Below are 19,354 nucleotides of genomic sequence, written 5' to 3'. Positions count from 1 at the left end.
ATAATTAATTTTTAATATAATAAATTTTACTTAAATAGCTCTTTCTAAAAATAACCTATTATATTTATATTATAAATCCCAACTTTAATATAATCTTAGATTTTCTTAAAATCTAAAAGATAAATTAGAAAAATAAAAGCTAAATTTCCTCTTAAGCTTTCTTAAAAAAGAAAATTTATTTAAGCTATTATTATACTATCTATAATATTTAAATAAAAGCTAATAAATTATATTAACTATTTTTAAATATTATTTACTTTTTAATAATAAAATTAAAATTAATAAATAAGAAAATTAAATTCTTATTTATAATCTTATTTTATATATCTAAATAGAAATAGCTATACTTTATAACTTAGCTAAAAATATTAATAATTCTAATTTAAGAGGTTAAGTCTTTTTTTAAATTATTACTAAAGCTTAATATAACTTCTAACTTAAGAAGTTATTATATTATATTAAGTTAGTATAAATACTAGCTATTTAAAGTACTAACTAGAGTGGGAATTTAAATAAGAATCTTAGGGTATTTTATAAGTTAGGTTATAGAAATTATTAGTATATTTATTAAAATTATAATAGCTATAAGTTAAAAAAGTTAAATAGAATTTTAATAAAAAATAAAAAAGAAGCTTAAAACTTAAATTTAAACTTTAGTAATTATAATATATATATAATAAAAATACAGTAAATTTAAATACTAAGTTTTCTTATTAAAAAAGCTTTACTTAATATTATTAAATAAATTAAAGTTATTATAAGAATTAGAGTAATATACCTAACCTTATAAAAAACCCCTCTAGCTATAAGGCTAAAAAGATTAATTAATTTAAGTAAAGCTATATTACTTAATTATACTATATATCTATTAATAAGGCACTAGGCTAAGAGCTCTCTAAGCTCTAGCTAAATTTCTTATAGTTATATAGTAATTTTAAATAATAAAAATAAATAATAAATACTATACCCAGTATTAAAAGAAATAATAATTAAATAATAAAATTATTACCTATTAATTTCTACTTAAAGCTTTTATTTAATTCTTCTAACTTTAATTTTACTATTATTTTCTATTATTAAAAAACTAACTTCTCTTTTAATATTTATTGTATTATAACTAATTTTTAATATAATAAATTATACTTAAATAGCTTTTTTTAAAAATAACTTATTATATTTATATTATAAATTCTAATTTTAATATAATCTTAAATTATTTTAAAATCTAAAAAATAAATTAAAAAAAATAAAAATTAAATTTCCTCTTAAGCTTTTTTAAAAAAGAAAATGTATTTAAATTATTACTATACTATCTATAATATCTAAATAAAAGCTAATAAATTATATTAGCTATTTTTAAATATTATTTACTTTTTAATAATAAAATTAAAATTAATAAATAATAAAATTAAATTCTTATTTTTAATCTTATTCTATATATCTAAATAGAAATAGCTATATTTTATAATTTAGTTAAAAATATTAATAATTTTAATTTAAAAAGTTAAGTCTTTTTTTAGAATATTATTAAGGCCTAATATAACCTCTAGTTTAAAAAGTTATTATATTATATTAAGCTAGTATAGATACTAGCTATTTAAAGTATTAGCTAGAAGAGGAATTTAAATAACTTAAATCTTAAAATATTAAGTTAAGTTATAGAAATTATTAGTATATTTATTAAGGTTAGAATAGGTTAAAAAAGTTAAATAGAATTTTAATAGAAAAGAAAAAAGCAGCTTAAAACTTAAACTTAAGCTCTAGTAACTATAATATATATATAATAAAAATACAGTAAATTTAAATACTAGGTTTTCTTATTAAGAAATAGAAATTATTATATTTTATAATTTAATTAAAATTATTAATAATTTTAATTTAAAAGATTAATTTTTTTTAAAAATATTATTAAAGCTTAATATAGCTTTTAATTTAAGAAGTTATTATATTATATTAAATTAATATATCTAATACTAGCTATTTAAAATACTAGCTAAAAATAAAATTTAAATAACTTAAGCTATTATAGATATTAGGAATTTTAGGGTATTTTAAAAGTTAAGTTATAGAAATTATTAGTATATTTATTAAGATTAAAATAAATTAAAAAAAAAAGTTAAATAAAATTTTAATAAAAAAGAAAAAGATAACTTAAAATCCAAATTTAAGCTTTAGTAATTATAATATATATATAATAAAAATACAGTAAATTTAAATACTAGGTTTTCTTATTAAGGGAATTTATCTAGATATATTATTAATCTTTCCCTTAATAAAAAAACTTAATATTTAAATTTACTATATTTTTATTATATATATATTACAGTTATTAAAGCCTAAATTTTAAGTTTTAAGCTACTTTTTTCTTTTCTATTAAAATTCTATTTAATTTTTTTAATTCTAACCTTAATAAATATATTAAAAACTCCTACAACCTAACCTCTAGAATACCCTAAGATTCCTAATACCTATAATAACCCAAGTTATTTAAATTCCCCCTCTAGCTAGCATTCTATATAGCTAGTATCTATACCAACTCAATATAATATAATAGCTTCTAGAATTAGAAGTTATATTAAGCTCTAGCAATATTCTAGAGGAAGATTTAACTTCTTAAATTAGAATTATTAATATTTTTAGCTAAGTTATAAAATATAGCTATTTCTATTTAAATATATAAAATAAGATTATAAATAAGAATTTAATTTTCTTATTTATTAACCCTAGTCCTATTATTAAAAAGCAAATAGTATTTAAAAATAGCTAATATAATCTATTAACTTCTATTTAGGCGTTATAGATAGTATAGTAATAGCTTAAATAGATTTTCTTTTTTAAGAAAGCTTAAGAGGAAATTTAGCTTCTATCTTTCTAATTTATCTTTTAAATTCTAAGAGAATTTAAGATTATATTAAAGTTAGAATTTATAATATAAATATAATAGGTTATTCCTAAAAAAAGCTACTTAAGTAAAATTTACTATATTAAAAATTAGTTATAATAGAATAAGTATTAGAAGAGAAGTTAATTTCTTAATAATAAGAGATATTAGTCTCTTTTATATTCTATTACTTAGAATAAGATTACTATCTTAAGGTTATTAACTGTAAATAGTAAGGTTATTAACTATAGATAATAGAGTTAAAGTTAAAGAGGTTAAATAAAAACTTTAAGTAGAGATTAGTAGGTAATAATCTTATTATTTAGCTACTATTTCTTTTAATATTAAGTAAAATACTTATTATTTATTTCTATTATTTAAGATTACTATATAGCTTTAATCTATTTAATAATATTAAGTAAAGCTAAAAAAACTAAATATTATTAATCTTTAAATAGACTGAGTATATAATTTATATTATTAATATAATTATTAGTATTTCTTTTCTTACTATTAAGCTTTTAGTTCCCCTTTTAAATATATATATACTAGAGTACTTTAACCTCTTAATAATAAAAATACAGTAAATTTAAATACTAAATTCCCTTATTAAGGGATAATATTATATTATATAAGAGCAAAATATATATTGTTAACCTTTAAATAGACTGGGTATATAGTCTGTATTGTTAATATAATTGTTGGTATTTTTTTTTTACTGTTAAGCTTCTAGTCCCCCCTCTGGGTATGTGTGTACTAGGGCACCGTACCTCTTGATAAGAGTAAAATACAGTTAATAAGTATCAGAATATTAGCTATAAGCACCCGAAATACGGCTCGTGTAGGGTAGGCCGCAACTGGGAGATAACAACACCAAGGTGGATTCGCAACGCCTCGGTAATTCCCCGGGGCTAGGCAACAAGGCACCAAAACTTGCCGTCATGCTCGGCATTCTTCGTCGCAGCACAACACCACTAAAGACCACAGACATTCTCCCGATACCATCGTGCAACCGCCAGCCGGCGACTACCCTCGCGAAATTCGATCAATTGGCACCCAGCGAGGAGCCTTCCGCGATTGAGTCCGGCCACGTGCACCCTCACCTTCCCCTATCATGTCGACCCGAGCTGCTCTGTCAGTCGAACCCCCATCCGATGCGATTCGCCGAGCTCTCATCAACAAGTCCCACATGCTGACGCGCGTGGTACTAGGTCACTCTACCGCCGCTCATTGAAGCTGGCACTGGACTGGGCCGTTCACCGACACCTATGGCGAGGCCAGGCCCTCTATATTCGCTCACTCTTCGAGGCCAACCGCAATGTCACGAACCCGAGACAGCAGAGGGTGGGATAATCAGCGCAACTGGACGACGTGTATGGACTGACCGTGATATACAGGCCTTGTTGACCGAGACGGAGAAGTTGCTGGATAGCTGGAAGCACCCCGACCCGTACACTCCCCCAACCGCACCTGGTGGTAAGTCTTGGGAGTGCCGCTCGGCCGTGTGCTGCCAGTTGCTAAGGATGACCCAACAGGTTCGAAATTCGAGCGCAACCTGCCATCGCCTATCCTGGACCGTGAGTGCCTTATCGTCCTGGCCATACTCCCCAACATACTAACAATGGCCTTACAGCCCCCCCGCATGCTGTCAACCGACATTGATGACGAGGAACTTGATGGAATAGACGGGGCGAACCTTGTACATAGTGGACTAGAATGGATCCATGGAAGAATATCACAGCAGTTAAAGCATTCCCTACCACGAGCATCCGAACCCGGCAGCTTCATTGCCAAGATGTCACACAACATTGGAGCCTTGAGGTGGGCGTAATTCACACGCGAGAAGCCCTACAAATCCGCCCGAAATTCGAAAACAATTATGGCCAACAAGGCGACGCCTCGCATTAAAACAGACCCAATCTGATGGATAATTCAAAACTCAAACAGAACTTGTGACATATATTCCAGAGCGCCTCACGAGATTGTGCCCTTCAACTGGACAATCAGAACAGAAAACAGAACACCAGACGCAAATAATTAATGTTTCACTACGCAAAGGGGGGAAGGTAAATTGATCTTTGAAGTATTCTCATTCATGACCATAGCCGTGGGGATTATTGTACAACCCTAACGCGCAAGTAAATAAAGCAACCGTGAACCCTGAACCGTGACCCCTTTGTCATGACAACCCAAACAGCCAACCATCGCAATAAAGCAGAACCAAACGACGCATTTAAAGCTCCTGGCTCGCACCCTTGCCAGTCTTGCCACCGGTCTTCTTGGGCAGGAGGTCTGAAGGAGAGGGTCAGTAAAATGAGAGACGGAAAAGCGGGTCATGGTGAACATACTCTGGTGAATGTTGGGGAGAACACCACCCTGGGCGATGGTGACGTGTCCCAGAAGCTTGTTCAACTCCTCATCGTTTCGGATGGCGAGCTGGAGATGACGGGGGATGATACGGGTCTTCTTGTTGTCACGGGCAGCGTTACCGGCCAACTCGAGGATTTCCGCCGCGAGGTACTCGAGGACAGCGGCCAGGTACACGGGAGCACCAGCACCAACACGCTGAGCATAGTTGCCCTTTCGCAGGAGACGGTGGACACGACCAACGGGGAACGCGAGACCAGCCTTGGAAGAACGCCTGGAACGGAAGTGTCAGATAGAGCTACGTAGAGATAGGTGTGCCAGGAAGAGAAAAGACGCGATTGTTGGGGCGCGCGAAGGGGCCTGGGACGAGGGAGATGACTTACGATTGAGCGTTCTTGGAACCAGAGGCCTTGCCACCAGACTTGCCGCCGCCAGTCATTTTGAAAGTTGTTTGGGGGTGGGGGGTTTTTTGGGGAGAAAAGTGGTTGGTTTTGGATGAGAGAGGTCGAAAGATGGAGTGGTCGAGATGTTCTGTTGTGGTGACGATTGAGGTGTAAGGGAAAAGGTATGAGGTTGGCGGGGGATGTAGAGGTTAAGTACTTTTCGCGCGTCGCTGCCGTGATCACGGATCACCCACATCAGCGAGGCGCGACTTGGCGCTAGCCTGATGTGGCGAAAATGAGCTTCGCGGCGCACCGAATAAAAACAATGCGCACCCCTGCCGCAGTCGCATCAGTGCGCACGGGGGAAATAAAATCAGCGGCCCGCCCACTCCCAGCCTCCCCGGCCACGCCGTGGTTATTTTCTCCTTTCACAACCCTGGGCGACGGCGCTCGATTTTGTTTTTGTTTTCTGATTGCCTCGCCGCTTTCGGATTTCGCAGTGGTCGTTATTCCGGACACGTCCAGAATCAGTAAGTAAACAAAGGGTTGGACTTTGATCCAAATCTGGGCCTATCCGCAATTTTCCCTCCTTACTGTATGCGTGATATGGTTTTGATTTGGTCCATCCCTTTGCCCATCAATTATTGCCTTGTAAATTGGCTCGTCTTTTTGAGGTGAAAGTGTACATATGTTTTATGGAAGGTGGTTAGTGGAGGTCGACTTTTCTTTTGGAACCTCGTTGGGTGGTTCCATGAGGCATATTTGTTTGATGGATGTCCCAGACTGGTACATTTTTTGGGTGTTTGTCATGGTGTAGATATGGTATCCATCCATATCGTATGTCAGAGGTCCATGAATGCAACTCAAATACAGTAGTAAACTCGATCCAATCCGGACTTATTGGATCTAATTCCACTTTGATCTCAAATATATCCCGATATAGAACAAGATTCAATGACATACATGCATCTGGTCCACATTTGAGCCCCGTTGACGCGGGCAGGAGCTCAGCGAGATCCGAGATGCGGCCACGGAGCCGGCAGTGGTTTCGGAGTCGGAGGCGTGGACTTGTGGAGAGCTGCCGGTACGGATGAGCTGCAGTAACGGAGGAGAGACGGAGCGGCGAGCATGTGATAGACAGACGCGTTGCCAGCCGGCTCGGCATGCGACAACAGGAGGTTGAGGTCACCATGTGGGGGCTGAGGCCGGAGCAGATTACCCGAAATTCTGGTTCATGATGCCATTTGTTTTATTTGTTTTCCACATCTTCTTCATTCTGCCCCTAGTCTTCATGGGCACCATCTACGTAGAACCGAGGATACTTCACTCACAAGACCTCAAAGGGAAGCAGTTGGAGACAGGATTGAGGTAGGCAGCATGGACAGGAGCCTGGCGCAACAAAGGACAAGCTGGCTGGGGCACGTTGCGTGCGACCCGAGCAAGACCGAGACGGACGGAGGCGGAGAGGCCAGCACAACAAATCATCCCGGCGAGGTCTGATCTGTGACGGTGTGCAGGCCCAGATGCTGACCGGGGACGCGGTGAGTGCTCTGAATGCACTGACCACACCGCGCTGCGATCCCATTGCGCGGTTGCTGGAGCGAGCGAGAGATAAGTGCGGTGGGCCTCGAGAAAGGCAAAACGCGTGCAGCGGACCAATCAAAAAAAGAATTCCCGGCGTTGTCGCCTTTTTTTTTTTTTTCTGCCAACCCCGAAATTCCCAAAGCGGCCCCTGCTCCTGTCGCGCGCCTGGGACTGGCTGGTGGGGGGGCGACCGGCGGGCCAGCCCCAGCTACCAGCCCGCCCAAAATCACCACGCCCCTAGCGCACCGCACCGCCCCAGCCCAGCACGCGTGCAGCACGTCCCCAGCAATCAGCAGCCCGCAATCAGTAACCCGCGGTGACCCTGGCGCACCCAGCTACAAAAGCCCAGCCCACCCCCCGAACCCTTCCGCTCGCCATCAACTTTCACATCCACCGCTGCACTCACACTCTCAACGCTCACGCTCAGCCCTCGTGCCTCATCCACTCAACTAACTCAACCAACCCGACATCCCGTCTCAATCTTTCAAAATGGCTCCCAAGGCCGCCGACAAGAAGCCCGCCTCCAAGGCCCCCGCCACTGCCTCCAAGGCTCCCGAGAAGAAGGATGCTGGCAAGAAGACCGCCGCCTCTGGCGACAAGAAGAAGCGCTCGAAGACCCGCAAGGAGACCTACAGCTCTTACATCTACAAGGGTATGTTGGCTCGACAACGCGATCGCGGCTCCTCGCGCTTCGGTTCCCATTTCAATGACGCGTCGCTAACTCCATTTCCTCCAGTCCTCAAGCAGGTTCACCCTGACACCGGTATCTCCAACCGTGCCATGTCCATCCTGAACTCTTTCGTCAACGGTATGTCTTGTCCCGATCTTCAGTGGTCCGTTTTGGCATGTTCTAATCCGAATTACATAGACATCTTCGAGCGCGTCGCTTCCGAGGCCTCCAAGCTGGCTGCTTACAACAAGAAGTCTACCATCTCTTCCCGAGAGATTCAGACTTCCGTCCGCCTCATCCTCCCCGGTGAGCTTGCCAAGCACGCCGTCTCTGAGGGTACCAAGGCGGTCACCAAGTACTCTTCCTCGACGAAATAAGTGGTTTGACAGGGCTTTTTGTTTCGGGCATTTTGATTTTACGCGTGGCATTAGGGTGTCATGACTTTGAGGTTCTACAGGGACTGAGCCCTGTCTTGGGAGCCTCTTAATGCGTTACGGATGGTTTTGTTTTTATTGGGGGCAATGTCTTCTCACACGGGCAACGGGGTTCGCGGTTGTACAATAAATATCGAGAATAGGATCTCGATAACAATGAATTCGTCAACATCAAGTCCCCCTTGCTTTGAATGTTGAATCAAGTGTCCATTGTCAAGTATTTTTCTGTATCAATCGGCGCGACGTTTAGTTCTCGGCGCAGTTATTTACACACCATTATACGCACTACTTGGTTTATCGCGGCTGCATCAACCAAGGCCTGCTTTGCTGCGCTTCATCGCTTGCGTGACTGGTTGCAAGATGCCCTTGTTGTCCGCCGTTCCCAACGCTGTTCCGCTACTCCAACCCATCTTCTCCAGCATCGCTCGCCCACGATTATCGGTACCCAGTTCTGGCGCCGCTCCACCAATAATCTCACCATCTCGATACGTCGCTGCGGCGTTGTTGGACCGGGTTGGAGGAGGCGCACGCTGCGACCTCTTGCCCTTGATATCCAGTCGTGGGAAATATCGCCTGTTGATGCGGTTGACAGCCTGGTTGAATGTCGCTTCTACGTATGGCAATGTCCTGAGCGTTCGGTGTAGGGTCGGTCTGCGTTGGTCGGCTTTGCCAGTAGACTTTGACTTGATCTTGAATTTGCCGGCAAGATCGTGAATCATTTTCCGGGCGTGGTTGTCCATCGGAGGCAACGTGAGACTGGGTAAACGTTAGCAAATGCTTTCTCCCAAGAGTGGGTGCTTGGGGAAACAGCGTGATAACTTACACCTCGTCAGACCCGAGTAGAAAGGCTTGGAACTCGTCGGCAACTTGCTCCATGTTCATGCCATCGGGGTATTTTACCCGGAGGTCCTCGGGTTTGGCTTTCTTACCCAAAATGCCCAGTGCGCGGAGTTGCTCACGATGCTTCTTGCGCTCTGATTTCTTGAGTCGGTCGCTTTTCCACGCAACCTGGAGAGTTTGCTCCAGCTCTGAATCAGAGACGTTGAAGTTGATTTGCGCCCGGGCAGCCTTTCCCTTCCGGCGGTTGAGGCTTGGTCGTTCCCAGTCCATGACGTCGAAGTTGTCGTTCCCATTGATCCGATTACTGGTGTCCTCCTTCCCACTCGCGGAGCTAGAATCGCTTAACGAGTCGAGAAGCCGCACATCCTCGTCCATCCCAAGCTCCTGTCCAGCAATGAGCTTTGCCAGCATTTCTTCGTCGATTTCACTCTCTGGGTCGCCGTCTTCATCTGCCGTGGAATCGCCATTGCTCGCTCGCGCCGTACCATCAACATCCCCTTCATTAGCCGCATTCGGGGCATTCATATCCTCCTCGTCACTACTAATATTGTCCGAGACGTAGAAATCAGTTCCGCCCAGTTCGCGGCGATTGCCAGCTCCGAGGCCGAGGATGTCGTCCGCATCTCCGTTCTCTCGCATGTTGGCTATGTAGTCGGCGATGATAGCGTCGTCTACGTCGTTGGAAGTGGACCGCATTTTCCGGCGTTGTCTGGGCTTCATCCTCTTCGGTTTCTTCTTGTCGGTCCGTGGCGAGTCGCTTGGGCCTGCAGCCATTTGATCCTCCACAACCTGGATTTCGGTTCGCATCTGGGTCATACTGATGGTGGGTTGCACCTTCCTCTGTGCATCCCGACCTTTGAAGAGTATTACCTCGTCACTTGAACTGCTGTCACTTGATGATGGCCGGTCTGGTATATGTACCGGTGCTCTGGTAGAGATCCCTCGTTGCTGGTCACCTTTGAGGTCGAAGAAGAACGAGGGTTCCTCTTCGACTGCGGTCTTACTTCGTACAATCGCCTCTAGCTCGTCTGGTCCTATCAGGCTTTCTTCGTCGTCAGTTCCATCTTCACTTCCGTCGTCTTCGTCGTCGCTGATTTCGTCGTCTACCTTGGGCAGGTCGGGCGTGGCGGAACATGGAGACGGGTCATCGGGAGGGGAATCCGTAGTGGATTCCTCAGCCTGTTTTCGGTTGTTCTCGCCGAGGAGCTCGTCTAGTTGTTTTAACGGCTCACTGGGACCGGCGCTGACAAATTTGACAGGTCGCTGTCGAAGGTTTGAGTAGGCAGAGTGGTCGTGTTGTGAGGTTTGTCGAGCTTCATCTGCGAGTGTGAAGCCAGCTGGGAGGGTTGTGTCAGCGTATTGTGCGTATCTTCGCCTTGGGCCGTGGCCGGATAGTTTACCAGAGTCCCCGATGGAGGGCATGTAGGCTATCCCAGGAGAAGGGCGCCTATACCCACGGGTAGCTGCTTGGCCTCCTCGACCTACTCGGCCTCCTCGACCTCCTCTGCCTCCTCTGGCGCCATTGCCTCCTCTGGGGGTAGTGGCCCCCTTTTTGTTTCGAGCCATATCAAGGTGATGATGGTGTTTCCGACATCTTGGGGGGGGGCGTCTCTCTCAAAATTCCAAGGGTTTCAAGTATCCGGTTTCTTTTGTAGTTTTGAGGTCGGCAAGGGGAAGCTCGGCGAAGTTGACGGCATGAAGAAAAAGAGTCACCCCGCGGTGCACTGTCCAGGAGCTAGTATTGACCATGTATCGATAAGCCAGGTGCGCGGTGGGGCTGTTGATGCTGTTGATGGGTTCCTAGTGGGGCCGAGGAAGCAGGCAGGAACTCTGAACCACCCATTTGCACCGCCGGGTTTGTCTGATGTGTAGGGTAAGTAGTAAGTTGGCCTTGATCTGTTGACCTTTTCTTTTCCACCGTGTTCACCCCATATGGAAGCTGGCTATGTTTTCAAAGTGAGTTTTTTGGTTTCGCTCTTTTATATTATTCTCATTTTACTGGATGTTTGGGTCTTGCGTTGTTGATTCATCTTTCTGGTATAGTTGGCCAGTGAGCTTCAGCGTGGATGCACACGCAACAATGTGAATCCTGGATAATTCCGAGCAAATCAGTAGCCTTTATTTCTACAACACAGACAAAATCTCGGTAATAGTATACAACGCCTCCATACGAATCAAACACATGTTCCCACAAGAGAGGAACACCTTTACACACCGAGAATGGGAAGGAGAGCGACAGCTGTCAAAATCGCGCGGGGCACGCTGCTGCCTCCGAGGCTCTGTCTGACGTTGCGTGCGCAGGTAGCGTCCGCGTTCGCGTGCAGATCCCACCCAATGCGCCCACTAAGTACACTGCAACCTACTGCGCAACGCGCGGGGCGCTACTACTTCCAGCGGCCCGGGTCACAGTCACAAGCCCGCCTCCCAGCTGACTGTCTCCTCCAAGACCAAGATCCGTCACCCACCAGCAGCCCGTCCTCCCTCACCTCTTCTCCCAGCATCTTCGAGACTGCTCCCGACTTTACCGCCCGGGGCCACCCCCATACCGATGCTCACATAGTCTACGCGCCGCACCACTGTCGTCATGGAAGCTGCCATGGCCAACGTCGACCTCGGACGCTATCGGCGTATCGTCCAGATGTTCTGGGACCCGGAACCCACCAACGATCCCGCACAAGACCTGCCAGTCTGGTGTCTCGGCCGTCAATACAAACTGAGCGATGCGACTCCCGCAAAGACCGTCGACAGTGGCCCTCATACCCCCCCGTCCGCTCCTATACTCGAGTCCAACCTTGAGTCCAACCTTGAGTCCAATCTTGGGTCTAGCCTCGAGTCCGATATGAAAGATACCAGCCCGTCGCCTCCTCCTCCTGCTCCTCCACCTCCGGCAAACGCGCCCGAGACTCCTCCAGAATCGATATCCAGCAGCTTTTCTTCGTCACTAGCATACGATGATCCGGCAACAGATGGGGGTTGGCCACCTGCATTTCTGGCCGACTTCGAGTCCAAGTTCTGGATGACGTATAGGTCCGAGTTCGAACCCATTCCCAGGTCGACCAACCCACAGGCCACCTCCGCCTTGTCATTCTCAATGAGACTGAAGAGCCAGCTTGGTGACCAGGGCGATTTCTCATCCGACAGTGGATGGGGTTGCATGATCCGGTCCGGGCAAAGTCTCTTAGCGAATTCTATGGCCATGATCCGCCTGGGCAGAGGTATCGATCAGTATAGCCCCTCCCTAGGCACATAGTCATTCTAACACCAATGTAGAATGGCGTCGAGGAATCTCACCACAGGAAGAGCGTCGGCTCATTAGCGCCTTCGCCGACGACCCAAGAGCGCCTTATTCGATCCATAGCTTCGTACGCCACGGCGCCACGGCCTGTGGGAAGCATCCAGGCGAGTGGTTTGGCCCATCAGCAACGGCTCGATGTATCCAGTAAGATCCAATTTCCGATAAAATGCCTCTACCATGTAGGTTGACTTACTGACGTTGGCGTGACTCTGTAGAGCTCTGGCCAACTCACACGAACCGTCCTTACGGGTGTACTCGACGGGGGATGGCCCGGACGTTTACGAAGACGAGTTCATGAAGATTGCTAAACCCGCGGGCGAAGAGTTCCACCCTACCCTGATACTTGTGGGCACGCGGCTAGGAATCGACAAGATCACACCGGTGTACTGGGAAGCACTGATTGCATCCCTTCAGATGCACCAGTCCGTGGGAATCGCAGGGTATGCGCAGTCCCCCATCTTTTAGGAGCTTTGCTAACTTCCAATCAACCCAGGGGCCGTCCATCATCATCACACTACTTCATCGGCGCGCAGGGTTCCTTCCTTTTCTACCTAGACCCTCACCATACGAGAAGAGCACTGCCCTACCACGAAGACCCTAACCAGTACACCGACGAGGAGATCGCGACTTGTCATACGGCCCGGCTCCGCCGAATTCATGTTCGGGAGATGGACCCGAGCATGCTGATTGGATTTTTGATCCGGTCCGAAGAAGACTGGCGAGACTGGAGGCGTTGCGTGAAACATGTCCAGGGCAAGGCCATCATCCATGTTGCAGATCACAATCCCCTGCTAGGAGGCCAAGCTGAAGGCAGAGAGAGTGCGATTGACGAGGTGGAGCCCTTAAGTGACGATGATGCGGACACTGTTCATGAGGTTTAGGTCGTTGGGCGTCCGGTTTGTGCTTTATTCCCCCTCTTTCGGCGGCTGCGATAGGAGTTACATTTGGGATAGATGAGAATTTAATCTGAAACCAATTTCCAAATGATTGAGTTCCCGGGAGCCGCCTTGCGAGAGCTGGAACATGGCCAGTGGATGGCATCGGTTCCGGATGCCCATGCCCCAACATCGACATGGCAATGGACAAGGGAAGCCAAGACAACGCGAGGCCTTGTCACTGAATTCCGAAAGACGGAGAATGCTTTGACAATCATAATATTCACCGCTTCTTCTTCTTGCCTCCAGCACCTGGTCTTGCGACAGGTGCCGCATGGCCATTTTCACGGATGTGATTGAACAGCTTGGTCTTGGAGGTGAACGTCTCTCCGCAAACGGAGCATCGATGCTGTATCCCGATAGTTAGGTTATGGCAAGAGGGATTGAAGCTGCGCGGTTGGTACTCACGATCTCATCCTGCTCAGACTGGGCAGCGGCAGCGGCAGCTTTCTTCTCTCTCTTAGCTTTGGCTTTTCCAACCTTCTTCACTTGCACTGGTTCATCAACCACCATGTTTTGTGTCGCAGCAGAGAGCTCGGTATCAAGGTTGCTAGCCGTGTCACCATTGTCTGGCTTGGATATACCAGAGGCAAGCCTCTCCTCAACAACGATCCTCGGTGCGTAATCGTCACCGTCAGAGACCTCGGCCGACTCAGCTGAGCTCGGCTCGTCTGAGGTGGTATTCGTTGGGATAGAGCTCTCTGGGTTGACGGAGACTTCCTCTTCATCGATCCTCTCATTATTAGACAACGGACTAGGGGTGGCAGCTGCGGAGGGTTTGGGCTCGACCTCATCAAGCTGCAGGTCGGCACCTTCTCGTTTCATTTGGCGGCGTAACTGCTGCACCGCCTTAATATGCTTCTTGCTCCTAAGATGGGCCTCAAGCTGCTTCTCACTTTTGAACGATTTGTTGCAGACCACACACTCGAGGATTTCCACCTCTGATTCTTCCTCTGACTGGGAAAAGTGCTCGTCTCCAAGACTGCCGTCGGATTTGGACTGCGCCCACTCGGGAACTTCGTATGAGGCCATCCGCTCCTGATTGGCGGCCCGGGACCTGGCGGCCTGCGCAGCAGCAGCATTTCGCATAGATGCCTGGCGCTCGGCATCAGATTGGGAGTTGGGTAGATATCGAGGATCGCGCTTCCGTACAAAGCCCACGAGAAAGTTTACAGCATCGTTGAACTCGCGGATAGCATCGTCGCGGATCTTCTTGTTCTCCTTCTCCATTAAACGGCGGACGCGGCGGTCTGGGGCATCGGAGAGGCGGTACTTGTCCTTCCAGGAGAAGGACTTGGCGGTGGAGAAGCCGGCCCAGGTAGCGTAGAATGGCTTGACGAGCAATTCATAATCATCGTCCGAGGAACCGAAGGAGGGGTATTCTGGGATGTCGACGTTGTCGTGCTCGGCTGCAGCCTCCTCTTCGAGGGCCAGATGCTCAAATGTTTCTCTGGCGATACCGAAGAAGCCAGTGGGCTCATCATCGAAGGGAACGGTGGAATTGAACCTGCGCATCAAGCTCATGATCTCCTCGGCCGAGGTCAAGCGGACATTGCGGAAGGTGGTGGGCTGGGCATCAGGGTCGTTGCCGTCCTGGCCACTGAGGATGGCATCGCGGTGCGAGTCATACCAGGCTCTCTCTTGAGGATCGGAGAGAACCTCGTAGGCGGATTGGACCTCGGCGAAGCGGCGGGTTGCGGTCTCGACGTTGTTGATGTTGCGGTCGGGGTGTAGCTCGAGGGCTTTGCGTCGGTATGCCTTCTTGATCCTGAGCTGTGTTAATAGCCGGAGGAATGGCTCTCGGGAAGGCGGGAGGCGTACTCATCATCAGTTGCTTGACGGTCGATACCCAGGAGATCGTAGTAGCAGGTCTTGGCGACAGTGGCGTTGGAAGTGCCCGGAGCGTCACTCTGCTCCGAGGATTGTTGGGCACCCATGGTCACCTAGGCGAGCAGTCTTATAAAAGGATAGGTTTTCCTCCAGAGCGTTCTTTTTCCCTGGCTAGAGAGGCGGGAGGTAGAATACGATGCAAGATTGAGAGACAAGTAAACGTATTCGTTCTATACTGGTGTTGTGTATAAGTACCGAGCGAAGTACAGTGAGTGGGTAAGCCAGGAAAAATAGCTGTGCGTGCATTTGCCTCGAGCCCTTGGAGTCTTGGGAGTGTGCGATGACTCTCACGGAGATGCCAGTCAGTGTGCTTCCGTCTCTTACCTGAGATTTAACTTGAAGTGGGCAGGAGGGGCAAAAGGCGCGGGGCCAAAAAAATTGTGGTGGTTTCCTCCCCGCCTGCTTGGACCCATTTTCCCGCCTTGGGCCTCTTTTCAGGGTTCCCTTCTTGAGCTTCTGATGGAATTTCGTCCAATCATAAGCTAAAGTGACGTAGCGCGCTGATTTACGCATGTTTTGCAAGCCGACCTACTCCCACATATCCGTGGGGACGCAGTTCTACGATGTACGTCGTACGTACGGTATTACTCACACCGTGGGGGGAGGGAATAATGCATCATTTTTAGAGTCAGAGTATGACGCATCTCCCCTGTCGATTTATCTTGTTCCCCTTTTTCAGTAGGCCTCTGACTCAATCGTTCATTTCGAATGCAGGGTCCGGATTCTAGAAGTAGATGGGTCCTATGGCATGGGTCATTTCGTCGCCGGCGTTAGGTCAGGTCTCGGTGAACGACTTGGGCAACGGCTCTTTTAGGCATGTTTGTCTTGAGCCAAGATTCAGGGCCGCGTGTGTCATGGACGTTGGGTGATTGGGAGCCAAGCCTGGGACCAAGTTGTTATCCCTGCAGTCGTTTTTCGATTCCCTTCAATGGGCCTTGCTTTAGGTTAGATGAGTAGACTGGCGGTTCACGTTGGTGTCGTGCACTGATTATTTCACCTCTGCCTGCAGCCTGCACACAATAATCCTTGGCATCACTAGGCCGGGTCCTTCTCCCACCACATGACCACACCAAATGCAAGGCTCCTCTTGGTTACATGCGTCTCTCTTGCTCTGTTTGTTTCCAGAACCATGTGATATGTCAATGTGGATACTGCGAACGACTTTGCTGCAAGACCCCTCGACCGTAGAAGCTTCGCTCGGGCATCTTCACGGGCGTTGCCGCCGGGACGTGGAGATCTTGGAAGCTTGGACAAGGACGGGTGACCTCGTGGAATGGTGCGAAGGAGCTAGCCAATCACCGACTCCTTTCCAGCCCGAATTCGTCGTCTTCTCGAGGGAAAGCGATCTCTCGAACTTGGATGCGCCAGCCGAGATGGTCCGTCGCCTGTGTCTGCGAGTGTCCAAGTTCGGTCATCAAACAGGTCAGGCGCCTCGAACCATCCGATGGCCGACCTGACAAGGCCTAGCATGGCCTGGCTTGGCCTCCAGACGTCCGCTCTTCTCCGCTGTCCGCACCCGGCACGAGATTGCCGAACTTGTGGCTCCAGACCTTTGAGCGATCATGATCCATCAACGCCGCCAGTGCTGCCAGTGCTTGCCTTGCCTACTTTTGCCTGCCAGGCCAAGAATAGACTAGAGATGAGTAAATAAACGGCAGGACGTACCCAACGACCAGCCAAGGGTAGGCGACCACCATCTTCCACACAGTACGCAGTACGCAGTACACCACGGGACGACCGATGGAGAGAGACCACCAGACACCCCAGACACACAGACACACAGACTCGCGACAAGACGCCCACAAATTATTCGCAAGATTTGATTCATCTTCGCGCCTTCTCTCCTTCTCTTTCCTCTTTATTTAATATTCCCCGTCTCCCCCCCTTTGCATCGCCTTGTATCGCCCCGCCTCGCTCGCCTGGTAACTTGTCATATTCGCACTACGAATTTGTTGTTTCCGAGCCTCGTCTCTCTTCTCTTCGCCGCTACTACGTACGCTGCTCAGTGCTCACCAACGCACGCCACCCCCCGAAGGCGGCGACTACACTACTCCGACCACCTGCGCGAACTGTCTCTTTAACCCCACTTTGTCGCACTCTGTTCCATCTTCGGCCATTGCTCGCGTGCCATGCCATCAACTCGTTGAATTTGGGGTTTTGAGTTGTCGCCATGAAGTTTGCTCACGATTTCAAACAATCTCTGGCTACACAGGGTTAGTTCCACCCCCATTGCCTCTATTCCTCAAGACTAACATTCCCCGGCGCAGACTTCCCTCCTCACTGGGTTGACCATGCCATTCCCTACAGCCAGCTGAAGAAATGTCTCAAGAAAGTTCAGCGCGAGTTGCACGCGCTCGGCCTCGACCCAGACACGCTTCGCTCGTTGTTGGACCCTAACAACACTTCTGCGGTCGCCTTGCAGTATAAGCTTAACGGTACATACTTGCGCCCCGGACCTTGCCGCTTGATTTGCGGTTTGCGATTTGCGACCTGTGCTTACCGTTACTCTCTACCATTAGCTGCCACCGATTCGAACCTCCTGCGCCCCAAGCTCACTGTCAACGTTCACATGCGAAACGGCGTCCCCATTGACGCTTCACTGTCTTCAGCCTCCAAGGAGTTCCTCAACAAGATCGCTGCCTCCATCTCCCAGGACCAGTGGAAACACGCCTCTGGATCTGCCACCGAACTCAAGACTGGCATCCTCGACTGCGACTCCACTCCTCGGGCCGTCAGCTCACCCACCGAGCCAACTCCTCAGTCACCAGACGAAGCGCAACATCCTCCAGCGCCATCAGACCTCGACGCCACGAACCCAGCCGCGCCAGACGATGGCACCTACGAAACCATCGAGGTTCCCCTCGTGTTTGATGGCGAATTCTTTGATATTCTACAGAGTGATGTCAACAGCCTTGACACGTTGCAGGCTCAAGAGGAGGAGAGGATGAATGCCGAGATTGTAGACCTCGGTAAGGAAGTTGCCCAGGTTGCAAAGCCCTCCCGGTTCTCCAAAAATGACCTGGCCCGGTGGCGCAACATTTTTGAGCTGTACCTTGACGCTGAAGTCTTCTTCGCTACCCACGAATTGGACCATGGCGCGAGATCAAGTCAGGTGGCCTTGAAGCAGCTCCAATGGTTCCAGAGCGAAGTTGAGACGCAGGGCTTGGTCAACCAATTCAAACTACCAGAGAGCCGGGCCGCGTTCACTCGGTTCCTGCGCTTGAACGCCTCCTTGCTCAAGAACCTGCAATTCCAGGAACTCAACAAGCTCGCCATCTCCAAGATTCTCAAGAGTTAGTCCTTACAGTACCCCCTGTCGTGATTTCATGTCTCTCCGCAGTCGCTGACGTAGTATCTTCAGAGTTCGACAAGCGGACATCCTTGGGCATTTCAAAGGCCTTTCCCACTGCAGTTCACTCAAATAAACTTCTGGCTGGAAACGTTGCGAGGGATGTCTGTGCCCAGATGTCACAGGAGTTGGTGTCAGTGGTGCCCCAGCTCAACGACTACCTCTGTCCTGTCTGTTTTTCCTTGGCATATCTGCCCATCCGCCTGGATTGCCAGCACGTCTTCTGCATCCGCTGCGTAGTCAAGATACAGCGCCGTCGAGAGAAACATTGTCCCCTTTGTCGGGCTGATGTGGTCATGAAGGCCTCTACAGGTACGTTGCATTACTATTTTCGACCATAAAACGTCTCGCCGTATTGACTTATTCCTCGTAGAAAACCTCGACTTTGAGTTGTCCAAGTATATGAGAAAGTACTTCCCCAAGGATGCCAAAGAGAAACAGCGCGCCAACGACATCGAACGTGGCATTGAGGATTTCGGGCCCCAATATGTTCACAGGGAGTGTGCCATCATGTGAGCCATGGGTTTGTCGAAGCTACTATGGCGAAATGATAAGGGCACGTTCTCCCACTCACTTCGGAAGACGACCAAGGAAATTGACTCAAAAGGAGCAACATAATTATTATGTGGGTTGCTAATTGTGTTAAGTTATATTGATTACTTTATCTGACATGGACCACAGAATGCACAATATACCCCTATGATAGACTTGTACATATACAGCGAT

At 46.9% G+C, this 19,354-nt stretch overlaps 7 protein-coding genes across 7 annotated transcripts; 4 read left to right on the top strand and 3 right to left on the bottom strand.

Moving 5' to 3' along the window:
- Positions 1 to 3,995: 3,995 nt before the first annotated feature.
- Positions 3,996 to 4,543, top strand: BGZ61DRAFT_531981 (NADH dehydrogenase 1 beta subcomplex subunit 9; the record flags this gene model as incomplete). Its single annotated transcript, XM_046253805.1, has 5 exons — positions 3,996 to 4,015; positions 4,093 to 4,225; positions 4,279 to 4,357; positions 4,417 to 4,458; positions 4,515 to 4,543. The coding sequence occupies 5 exons, from the start codon at positions 3,996 to 3,998 to the stop codon at positions 4,541 to 4,543; spliced, it is 303 nt and encodes a 100-aa protein (XP_046105757.1).
- Positions 4,544 to 4,902: 359 nt separating this feature from the next.
- Positions 4,903 to 5,797, bottom strand: BGZ61DRAFT_228942 (histone H2A). Its single transcript, XM_046238194.1, has 3 exons — positions 5,632 to 5,797; positions 5,230 to 5,522; positions 4,903 to 5,173 (listed from the first exon to the last, which is right to left on the bottom strand). The coding sequence occupies exons 1-3, from the start codon at positions 5,685 to 5,687 to the stop codon at positions 5,115 to 5,117; spliced, it is 408 nt and encodes a 135-aa protein (XP_046105756.1). The 5' UTR covers positions 5,688 to 5,797; the 3' UTR covers positions 4,903 to 5,114.
- A 1,907-nt stretch (positions 5,798 to 7,704) lies between these two features.
- On the top strand, positions 7,705 to 8,262 carry BGZ61DRAFT_350913 (histone-fold-containing protein; the record flags this gene model as incomplete). Its single annotated transcript, XM_046240282.1, has 3 exons — positions 7,705 to 7,867; positions 7,952 to 8,023; positions 8,084 to 8,262. 3 exons carry the CDS (start codon positions 7,705 to 7,707, stop codon positions 8,260 to 8,262), a joined length of 414 nt encoding a protein of 137 aa, XP_046105755.1.
- Positions 8,263 to 8,627: 365 nt separating this feature from the next.
- Positions 8,628 to 10,682, bottom strand: BGZ61DRAFT_531978 (uncharacterized protein; the record flags this gene model as incomplete). The annotated part of the gene is made up of 4 exons (XM_046253804.1): positions 8,628 to 9,075; positions 9,143 to 10,496; positions 10,560 to 10,606; positions 10,645 to 10,682. The coding sequence occupies 4 exons, from the start codon at positions 10,680 to 10,682 to the stop codon at positions 8,628 to 8,630; spliced, it is 1,887 nt and encodes a 628-aa protein (XP_046105754.1).
- Positions 10,683 to 11,743: 1,061 nt separating this feature from the next.
- BGZ61DRAFT_531977 (uncharacterized protein) lies at positions 11,744 to 13,335 on the top strand (the record flags this gene model as incomplete). The annotated part of the gene is made up of 4 exons (XM_046253803.1): positions 11,744 to 12,374; positions 12,430 to 12,598; positions 12,670 to 12,894; positions 12,948 to 13,335. 4 exons carry the CDS (start codon positions 11,744 to 11,746, stop codon positions 13,333 to 13,335), a joined length of 1,413 nt encoding a protein of 470 aa, XP_046105753.1.
- A 277-nt stretch (positions 13,336 to 13,612) lies between these two features.
- Positions 13,613 to 15,326, bottom strand: BGZ61DRAFT_350733 (uncharacterized protein; the record flags this gene model as incomplete). The annotated part of the gene is made up of 3 exons (XM_046240263.1): positions 13,613 to 13,738; positions 13,798 to 15,157; positions 15,211 to 15,326. The coding sequence occupies 3 exons, from the start codon at positions 15,324 to 15,326 to the stop codon at positions 13,613 to 13,615; spliced, it is 1,602 nt and encodes a 533-aa protein (XP_046105752.1).
- Positions 15,327 to 17,449: 2,123 nt separating this feature from the next.
- Positions 17,450 to 19,144, top strand: BGZ61DRAFT_350399 (RING-14 protein; the record flags this gene model as incomplete). Its single annotated transcript, XM_046240226.1, has 5 exons — positions 17,450 to 17,492; positions 17,547 to 17,714; positions 17,799 to 18,572; positions 18,641 to 18,940; positions 19,002 to 19,144. The coding sequence occupies 5 exons, from the start codon at positions 17,450 to 17,452 to the stop codon at positions 19,142 to 19,144; spliced, it is 1,428 nt and encodes a 475-aa protein (XP_046105751.1).
- Positions 19,145 to 19,354: the final 210 nt, after the last annotated feature.

Source organism: Ilyonectria robusta, assembly GCF_021365365.1.
Source record: "Ilyonectria robusta strain PMI_751 chromosome Unknown BGZ61scaffold_8, whole genome shotgun sequence".
Lineage (NCBI taxonomy): Eukaryota > Fungi > Ascomycota > Sordariomycetes > Hypocreales > Nectriaceae > Ilyonectria > Ilyonectria robusta.
This window is presented reverse-complemented; position numbering and strand designations above follow the sequence as displayed.

What these genes read in the sequence shown, in the direction of transcription:
- BGZ61DRAFT_228942 (XM_046238194.1), bottom strand. Translation starts at nt 5,687, where the DNA reads ATGACTGGCGGCGGCAAGTCTGGTGGCAAGGCCTCTGGTTCCAAGAAC. An exon ending in GGTTCCAAGAACGCTCAATC is followed by an intron (nt 5,523 to 5,631) that starts GTAAGTCATCTC and finishes CTTCCGTTCCAG; the next exon opens with GCGTTCTTCCAAGGCTGGTC. An exon ending in TCTCCCCAACATTCACCAGA is followed by an intron (nt 5,174 to 5,229) that starts GTATGTTCACCA and finishes CCTCTCCTTCAG; the next exon opens with ACCTCCTGCCCAAGAAGACC.